The sequence below is a fragment of the Punica granatum genome, chromosome 4 (assembly GCF_007655135.1).
Source record: "Punica granatum isolate Tunisia-2019 chromosome 4, ASM765513v2, whole genome shotgun sequence".
Lineage (NCBI taxonomy): Eukaryota > Viridiplantae > Streptophyta > Magnoliopsida > Myrtales > Lythraceae > Punica > Punica granatum.
In genome coordinates, this window is record NC_045130.1 from 27,938,783 (window position 1) to 27,949,115 (window position 10,333).

At 42.8% G+C, this 10,333-nt stretch overlaps 1 protein-coding gene across 2 annotated transcripts; it reads left to right on the forward strand.

The window, feature by feature from the left end:
• Positions 1-682: 682 nt before the first annotated feature.
• LOC116205774 (pentatricopeptide repeat-containing protein At2g36980, mitochondrial) lies at positions 683-4,651 on the forward strand. 2 transcript variants are annotated; one of them, XM_031538434.1, is made up of 2 exons: positions 683-1,207; positions 1,286-4,651. In XM_031538434.1, exon 2 carries the CDS (start codon positions 1,419-1,421, stop codon positions 3,276-3,278), a length of 1,860 nt encoding a protein of 619 aa, XP_031394294.1. In that variant the 5' UTR covers positions 683-1,207; positions 1,286-1,418; the 3' UTR covers positions 3,279-4,651. The 2 variants fall into 2 exon arrangements, with proteins under 2 accessions (XP_031394294.1, XP_031394293.1); XM_031538433.1 differs by having other exon boundaries at positions 683-890.
• Positions 4,652-10,333: the final 5,682 nt, after the last annotated feature.

The following is a 10,333-nucleotide window of genomic DNA, read 5'->3' on the forward strand; positions in this document are numbered from 1 at the left end:
CAACCAGATTTGAGGTAGTTGTGGTCATCTTTTAATGCTCCAATGTGTATTGATGAGGTCCAGCACTTTTGATGACAAAAATCAGTCCCGAGTCGACTTGTTCGTCTCTCGAACCGCGTGCCTCTTCCCGAATATGCGTCCATAAGTTCTGCAAGGCTTACTCCAATTTCTTGGCACGTGCTCTGGTGATCGGTCCGATAGAAATATGCAATTTGTCCTCATATTCAGAGTCCGGCTCAACCCTATCACACTCTATGTTACTTGAGGCGATACGTGTATTTGCGTGCTCACTGTTAGATTTATCGCAACAGTGGGTGAGGGTGGAAAAGTCTATCCTACTCGCCACCTCTTCATATGGACTAATTTTAGATGTTTTGCGTGATCTAAGATTCGAGTCTTGTGAATAGAGAGATTTTACGGTTTAGAGAATTTTTTCTTTTATTGGACTGACTCAGCTTGATCATCAATTGGTTGGGTCATTTGAATTTTCCAAATAACGGGTGATGTATCCATCGCTGTCGGAAAGTAAAAAACAGTTTAAAATTATTATTTTTTAAAGTATCGAGGGGTTTTCCCTCGCAAAGTCGATAACGTATTGTATTGTTTTTTTATTTAAACTACTAACGAATTCTATCGATAAATCGCCGGTGAGCCACGGGAAAAATTTTTCGGCGGCTTACCGCCGGCTTAATGACAGAATATCGAGGGAAAATCCCTCGAATTTTAGTTGTGATAAAAGGATTTAAAAATTCTGGTAATAACCCAAAAACAAAGCGCGGCTCTTTTCTCTTCTTCTGTTTTCTCTCCCGCCCTCTGAACTGAACACTCCCCAGCTTTGACATGCGCAAGTCACAGCTCCGTCGCCTCGGTCCTCAGAATCTCAGCTTCACGTATGCGCGCGTCTCTATGGATGCCTAATCTCCTTCTCTCTAATCGAGCATATCGGATAATCTGCAACTTCTGTAGCTCCTGTCGAATCAGAGGATGGATGAACCATGCCTTAGGCCATTCTATGCATTCTCAGTTTGCCTTATTTTTTTTACATTTTTGGTAAAACTTTTGATTGACAAGGATTTAGCTTTCGAAAGTGCGAACTGAAATTGACGAATCGACACGGCAATGGCCTCTGCCTTGGTCGAGAATGCAGGAAAAGAAAACCCCCGTTTGCCTGCTTCTCCACATGTCTGCTTTCGAATATTTTGGCCATGTATGTCCGTAATTGTTCTTATTACTACTTTTGGGGTTTGTCTTACACATTCCATTGCGTTTTTCTTTTTCCTCTCAGCTGAATTATCATAAATTCCTTCGCCGTCCTGTGTATTGAAGAAAGAGATTGCCCGGGAAAATGGTATGGAACGGATGCTAATTCTCATCTCACGGAGGAATCGGATTGAATTGAAGGGCAAAGTGGGATATATATGAGCTTGAATTTGTTCAGCATCACCTCAAAGATATCTTCCCTTGCAAGATCAGGCCGCATATCATGTGCCCGCAAGCTGTTCGACGAAATGCCACACAGGGACTCTGTTGCTTGGAACGCTATGATCACTGCCTATTCCCAGCTGGGGTTTCGCCAAGAATCCCTCTTCCTATTCGGCCGCATGAGGATTGCTGGTGCTCAGCCCGATCACTTCACTCTTACAGCATCTCTTACTGCTTGTGCGGGGTCGAGCGAGCTCCTCTATGGGGCTAAAGTCCATGCCTTGGTATATGTGTTGGGCTACCAATGTCATACTGCAGTGAACAACTCTCTGATCGATATGTACGGGAAGTGTTTAAGCCCTACAAGTGCTGACAAAGTTTTTGAAGAGATGGGCGTTAGGAATGAAGTGAGCTGGTGCTCGCTCTTGTTTGCGCATGTAAATTGCAGCCAAATTGATGCTGCAAATGAAGTGTTTAATGCAATGCCTGAACGCGTCACGGTTGCTTGGAATATCATGATAGCAGGCTGCGCGAGGCATGGGGAAGTCCAGTCGTGCTTAAGACTGTTCAAAGAGATGAGAGCCAGCTCATGTGAGCCTGATCAGTGGACTCTGAGTTCTCTAATGAATTCTTGCTCAGAATCTTTGGAACTCCAGTATGGGTTTGTGGTGCATGCTTGTATCATCAAGAGTGGTTGGGAATTGGCAGCAGAGTCGAAGAACTCTATCCTGACATTTTATGCTAAGCTTTGTTGCCAGGACGATGCTGTGAAGATGGTTGAATCTTTTGAAATGCTGACTCCTGTCACGTGGAATGCAATCATTGATGCCTATATGAAGTCCGGAGACACCGAGAAAGCTCTTTTGGCCTTCCAGAGAGTGCCCGAGAAGAATATCATCTCGTGGACAACTATAATTTCAGGGTTGGCCAGATATGGTCAGGGAGAGCAAGCACTAATTTACTTTGTTGATATGCTTAGGAACTCTATTCGTCCTGATGACTTGTCATTGGGAGCTGTCCTTCACGCCTGTTCTTGTTTGGCTGCACTGGGTCACGGTAAAATGATACATGGTTGCGTGATTACTTATGGTTTTCAAGCTTGTGTCTATGTGGGTAACGGGCTGATAAACATGTATGCTAAGTGTGGGGATATAACAGGGTCAGGGCATGCATTTGATGAAATCAGTGGCAAGGACTTGGTATCTTGGAATGCCATGCTGTTCGGACTCGGGATGCACAGCCGGGCCAATGAGGCTTTTGAGCTTTTGGAGGAAATGGTAGCATGTGGAGCAAAGCCTGATAGGGTAACCTTTATCGGCCTATTAATGACTTGCAGCCACTTGGGACTTCTAGAGAAAGGTCAAGCCCTATTTAAGTTAATGGAAACAAAGTATGGGCTGGGACGCGAAATTGACCACTTATCCTGCATGATCGACATGCTAGGGCGAGGTGGACACTTGTTGGAAGCGAAAGAGCTGGTTAAGGAGAATCCAGGAACTAGCACATTGGAGGCTCTGTTGGGAGTGTGTGCTGCTCATGAAGAAGCCGAGATTGGGATCATTAGTGGAGAAAGCTTGAAGAATTTGGAGCCAATGAAGGAGATGGGATATGTGATGTTATCAAATCTGTATTGTGCAAGCGGGAAATGGAAGGAAGCAGAGATGGTGAGAAAGGCAATGGCAGTTAATGGGGTGAAAAAGGAACCAGGTTGTAGTTGGGTTGAGGTGAGAAACTCAGTAACTGCATTTTTATCCGGGAATAATTTTCTTTCTGAAATGGTAGATATATATAAGGTATTGAGCTCTCTAGATTTCGAAATGAGGCACCCTTGCACATCAAAGAGAGAAGTTGAATGAACGGGCTAAGGAAAATGGGGATAAAAACTTATGAGGTTCTCTGACAGAGTACCATCCTTTAAATTGACTGATCAGGAGCGGGAAAGAGTTTCTGAAGGTTGTATTGAACTTGTCCCTGCTTCTATTGCTCTGGACAATGAAGAGATTGACCTTTCGGGCAATCATGGTGTTGTGGAGTAGGAGGTGGTAGCGAAAGTGAAATCATCTCAGGCTGATGGAAAGGTGGAGTGTCTCGCAACCCCACCATCCTCCTGGTTATCCTGGTCTTGAACCGATTTACATCTCCGATTCGGAGTTTTGCAATTTTCATGACGTTAATTCCTCAGAGAACTTCCAAATCGGTCAGATCTGGGCCCTGTATTCTGATTAGGATAGCTTCCCAAAGTACTGCTGACAGATGGTGAAAGTAAATAGTTGTCCAGAATTTGTGCTGCATGTCCTACGGCTCCCCCCCTGCATACTTCCAGATGATGTTACTGGTGGGAAAACAGAGACATGGCCATCTGCTACTGGAAGTTCAAGGTCGCTCAGGAAGGGCAATATTGCCATTTAAACAACTACAACCTCTTTCTCTGGTCGCATGAAGGCTGAACATGGGAAGGTCGGGTTTGTTCAAGAAATTACCTGAGAAGGGGGATGTCTGAGCACTGTACAGGCACTGGAATCCTGGGACAAGGTGCTCTGATCTGGAGAGCTGCGAATAGGATTTAGTTGGTAAAAGTCATGGTTTTGGAATGTGTAGACGGCTTCAATTGAGTCATTTAAGTTCTAGCTATCAGGAAGCTCGAAGGTCACATGAGAGATCCCTGTGGCTTAGATCCTGAGGCTCTTCCATCAGGTGCCCACTATTTGGTTGGCTGAAGAAAGAAATGGCAGACTCGGAGGTTGTTGGGAGCTCGCCGCTGCAGCCTTGCCCTGTTCATTTTCCAGTTCCAAGCGAAGTGAGCATCTGCATGAATATAAATTCTCGCTGTCTCAAACCAGTGACTTTTAACCATTGGCAAATTGGTAGGGAGTTGGAATTCATTTTATTCTGGATTACCTGCACAGGAAGATCGCATATAGCTGCAACTAGGAGGTTCATTCTGTCGACTATGTCAGTATTTTGTTTTGAACTTAGATCCTGATATTATGAGACCCTAGTAGGTAGAGAGATGCTTTGGTTTTGTAGATAAATAGCTTCTCCTCCTGATTCTATTCGGGAAAATTGTTGTAGTTTTAGTTTCACCCCAAAGTTGTCAAGATATAATAGGACGTTTAACTCCTTCTCTTTTATTTTGTTGAAAGTCCTCGAAAATGAATTCTCGTGGTATGGTTCACGTTCACATCTTCTTCGACCAACCTTCAAATGTGAATACTTGCTTTCCGTGCCTGAACTGGGAATCTCATAGCATTTTTATTTTTTGTGTGCCTTCTTAATCATCGACTTGACTGGTCGGTGGTCACGTAGGTCTTGTTGAACATTGTGTACCTTCTTAATTTTATCTTCTACATTTTCACTGTTCTTTGCTGCCAACTTTGGGAACAAGGAAAATTGAACAAACGTTTATGGTTAGTTTTGGGAAGTTTTAATTTCAGACGGGAAAATACTTTGCTTTCTCAATCACATCTCGAATTTATCAGATATGAACGAGTTTGATGGTCTCTAAAAATGATTTCTCCCAGACTCGACATTGGCAAAACTAGCCTAACTTTAAGAAGGGGAGACGAGAGCTTCTGTTCCAGAGAAAATCATAGGATCATTAAAGGTATTAATTTCACGTAACTTGCGGCAGTTGAATTCATCTTTTCTCCCAAAAGACGGCAAATATATGCACGATCCTACTTGCGCCTTCACCAACAATTAATCATGACCAACTTTTTCGATCGAAACTCACACTAGGCTACTTGTGCTTTGGGAAACTTGAACTCGCCAAAAAATGTACAGTGAGTTGAGGCTCATTGCCGTATCAAAACCCAATGTTGATGCAATTTAGTTGTTGGAGCATAAACTGCCCTTCAGGTGAAGCTGCAAATGTGAAATCGAAGTGCCATTGTCAAAAGCAGAAACATGGAGATAAACCCTGAACAAGATGAGAACAGAACGAAGCATGCTAATAATGTAAAAAAGCATGTTAAAAATCTAATTAGAATTTTCCCCAAAAAGAGCCGCTCGATCAGTATTTCGCTCGAGATGTTGCAGGGGGTGGGCGGTTTCTTATGGTTTCCGATTCTTGCTGCTTTTTGAACCTTGTGCATCGATCTTCTACTTGACCGGTTGTATATATATACGCATATAGCTCTTCTTCAACCCCCTGGATTTTCTTTTCTACACTTTCGTTGATCTTGCTGCCAACTCTGGGCACAGGAAAAATTGCAATGATGAATGTGCTCATGATATCTGAATTTTGTTGAAAATTTTAATTTCAGATGGGATAAATACTCTGCTTTTCTCTGTTGCCCTCGAATTTCTCAGATGGCAAGAATGAGTTTTCATGGTCTCAACGTGCGGGTGAAAATGAATTCTTTCAAACTTGGCGCTGCCAACAGAACAAGCCTAAATTTCAGAGATATCTGTTCCACTGAACCGGAGAAAGGGCCCGCATAGCTTATAGAAGAGGGCTTTTGTTCCGGACAAATTAACAAAGATCATTAATGAGATAAAAACTTGAGACAAGGACATAAAATTTCATGTATTGCAGTTTGAATTCATCATTGCCCCCCCAAAAGAGAGCAAATATATAATATTATTTACAAGTTCCTGAGAGTCTTTATTGTTGGACAGGATTCGATGTAATTCCCCCCTAAAAAGACAGAACATACCTTGAACAGCAGCAACAACTGATGCCAAGACGCTTAGCAAGCGAGGCCGCTAATATAATCCAAGAAGCGAGTTGAGCATACAAAGAATGGATAAAATTAATGCTGCGTAAACTGTATCATTAATGGGCTGAAGACAGATTTGAGCTTTGAAGGAAACTTTGAATATAAGAAGTGAATTGAAATGGGAGGAAACTATAATCAGGGATCCACGCTTGACAAATTAATGAAGCTTGGCCTTTATGTAATAAGCGAATATTATTCTGATGGGAGGAATAATAGCAGTGGAAATTAACATTGCTCGTTCTTTAGTATAATTGATATAAAATATACCATGTTCGTTATTGATAGGGTATAGCATTGTCGGCTCGGATCAAGTCTCATCGATCCGAACCCGAAGCACTCGACAAGGACCATGACTCCGCACCTATTTGAACGACCCTAACGAAGACCTCGTACGCTCCAACCTTATGAGGACTTGGCGTGACATCTGCTTGCCACACGAAAGGGAACGACTCGCTGATCTCCCCCACTCCTTTTCCACGGGGGCTCGACGAGCCTGCCTCATGAGGAAGACTGAACAAGCCTCCCCACAATGGAGGGCTCGTCGAGCCCTCCCAAGAACGGAGCATAGGCGCGAACGCGTGTAGGCGCAGAGGAGTTGCGGACGCGCATAGGGAAGGACGCCTACCTCACAAGCAAAAGGCTCGACGAGCCCTTCTCAGGAAAGGACTCGACGAGCCCCTCCTTGAAAGGATTTGATGAACACTTTTCCTCTTAAAGGAGCTTGATGAGCCCTTTTCCCTCTCCCTCTCAGAGGGGCTCGACGAGCCCTTTCCCCTGAAGGGCCTCAATGAGCCGTTCCCCTCGAAAGGGCTTTGACGAGCCTCCCCCTAGGTCGAGGGGCTTGATGAGCCACCTCCCTCAAAGAGGCTCGACGAGCCCTTTCCATGAAAAGGGCTAAACGAGCCCCTCCCTAAAAAGGCTCGATAAACCTTCCCCCAAAAAAGGGCTTCACAAGCCCTTCCCCTTGAAAGGGCTCGATGAGCCGCTCTCGGGAAAAGACTCAACGAGCTCTTCTTGGAAAAGGAATTGTCAAGCCCCAAACTTAGTAGGTTGCTCCACCAAGTTAGACAAGCGTAAACCCCGGCAAGTTAGACAAGCGTAGGCCCCACTCGACTCATGGAGCTTCAAGTCTAATAGTTGAGATGACAGCTCAGATACCATCATGTATATTTTCTGGGATTATATATAGTTTCACTCATCATATATTTGGTAAGTTCATGCTCTCTCTACTCTCTTTCAAGCACTGGCCACCACCGTCTCAACCGACGTCGCTAGAGTCCTTAGGGGTCGCTAGCGACGTCGCCAATTGATCTGTATTATCGGTTTTGATCAAGTATATATAATTTTTTGATTTTACACTGATGTTGCAGAACGTGGAAAAGTTGGAGAACATGCAACTTTAATGCTTTGATCCTCCGAAGTAGGTAAACGTGTAGTGCTACGTTCTTCTCTTCACATCTTTTGTCAAATTCTCCAAGTGATTATGTCTTGTCAGTTACCACATCTTGATGAATGTGCTAGTTCTACTCTCTCACTGAATGTGCGTGACTGCTCACTCCACCAACTGCTTTAAGATTATTTCCCATTTCTGACGGTATTACAAAGATAAAACTGACACCTTCTTCTTATCCTCTGATTCTTGACAGAATTGGGTTGGGCCCTAAAAATCATTAGGCTTCTACAATTCCATGGGATGGAGTTGGGCTTCAATTTAAATGCGAAAATGGCCGAAAACTTATTCGGTTTGAAATTGTGATGGGTCATCTAACTTAATCTCATCAATTGGGCCTTAATTTCAGAAAATATGAAATATCGTGTCAACAATTGTATTCTCAACATTCCATGTCAACTTCATCTTCCAAGTCTCAAAGACCTAACTCTGGTAAGAGTCATGTTAACAGATGAAGAAACAACCCAGAAGCAGCGTTCTTCTTCGTACCTCGAGAGATTATATATCGTTAAGTGCAACTGGAAAACTCTGAAGGCCATCACTGTCTCTGCCCCGGGGCTGCAAACTTTTTCAGTAAGTGGTCTATCGGGATGATTGTTCTTGGGCACAGACACGGGCTCCGAAGTAGTGATCTATGCCCCCCAGTCTGAAGCACTTCTGTTATAAAGGTGAAGTCCCCAGGAGCAAATTTGTTATACCAAGCTCACCCTTTGTTACCAAGGCTGAGCTTTGCAGAACCAAATTTTCTTCGTTCAAGGGGCTACCCAGGTCCAAACTTTTGTATGAGCTCCTGCACGACATTTCCGGCGTGAAGAATTTAACTTTATCTGTTGATTTGCTCAAGGTACATAAATTCACTTATCTGTTTCGTACGCGTGAAAAGTGTTGTCCTATACATAAATAATGCGGCAGTTTTGGTATACAGTTTAATATACTTTGTCTTCAAGGATCTCGAAGTCCTGGACCAGGAAGATCCGTTTGACAAGATTCTGTTATTCCCTAATCTGGCAAACCTGAAGATTGTCCGAGTCTGCAACCACTTGGACTGGAAGTGATTCTCGTCGTTACTCAGAAGATGTCCTTCCCTCAAAACGCTTGAATTTTATACGGTAAACTTTTCTAAGGAATTTCTCATGTGCTTTGCCTTTTTTCTGCTATAAATATGTTTCTTTTAATAAAACTTTTACGGATTCCATCCACAAATATTGATTTCAGGGATGCAACTTTTATTATAATACGCCCTCTGGAGATATCAATATCCATTGCCTTCTGACGGATTGAGCGAGCAGAAACGATGATAACCGATAAAACATTCAAGGGTCGAACCTGGAATCCCATCCCGGGCTGGGGAACACCCTCCATTGACTTAGATAATGTGAAACTAACATCTACGATTTAGGATTTCCTCTTCAAGCAATAGTCCCGTAGATGTTAGTGCAGGAGCCGTCCAGGCATCCGTCCTCTAGCTCGTCCACAACAACTCGATCTTTGCCAAGCGGTGTTCCATCTTCGGTCCGAACTCATCCCTATGGGTGGCCCACACAATGGGAAGAAGCTCTCGAATGGAAGACGGGTCATTGGAGTGGTCTCGGGCTTTTCGAAAAACCGAAAAACAGAGTTGACATGGCCTCCGATTTCCAGCAAGAAGGCAGCGGCAGTAGCACCACAGTGAGCTACTGTGTGTTGCTCCATTTTGCAGTGAGCTATTTTAGGCTCTTCCCTCCTTTTCTCTTTCGTGGCTAAGAGCCACTCTAATTATTGGGCGGACAACAATTGATGCTAAATTCAATGTATACATATATATTGATTAGAAGCTTGGGATCATTCAGCAATTACTATTAATTCATAATTAATTATAACTTGCAAACAAGTCTCAATGAACTAAAGAGGTTCCAAAACCAACCATGAGTTACCTAATAACTCACTTAGCTCCAAAGAGAAAAGCCCAAATGCACTTGAGATAAGTTTCCATAAATGGACTTTCTATTTATATGGTAACTTTTTAAATAAGAAAATTATTATATCTCATATAATAATTCCTTTTGAGGATCCACCTCCTAATTGGATTTAACTTTGGGATGTGCTAGCAACCCTGCATCTTAATTGCAATTCTAATTCGATAATTGATTCCTAATTAGCTGTCTTAGTTAAATCAATTCAGTCTTGACTTAAACATGTTCTATTGTGTGTGACTAACTAAGTTTATCATTAATTGGCAATTAAATTATAATGTCAACTTCTTTGACATTACCGGAAACAACTTTTCTGCACCATAAGACAAATTTCCAAAATGCCCTTAGTTCTCATATGGGTAACGCCTAGCACAACATGCCATGACCACCCAAGTAATGACAAATGTGCTATTAAGACATTCTAATGAACCAATGACCCATGCAAATCCCTTCATTATAAGATCCCGATCAAATTAGGGTCGTGGTTAATGTCGAACCTTAGAGTTGACCTTATGTAGTCTCTGAATTTACATTCTTAGATCAACATGACTAAAATAGAAACTTCTTTCTATTTAAGTCCAGCTACCTTGGCCAAAGATTTCTTGATCAATAATCAACCTCATATCCATAGGATTTTTCCCCGTTTACTCGGATTAATGAATCCCGTCTTGATTGATCACCTACCTCCATGATTAACTAAAGCCACATACCATCGGATAACGTGCTAGGCATAAGTATATAAACAGTAGCAAACTTTAGCTACTTAAGCTCAAGCTAACAGTGCCATC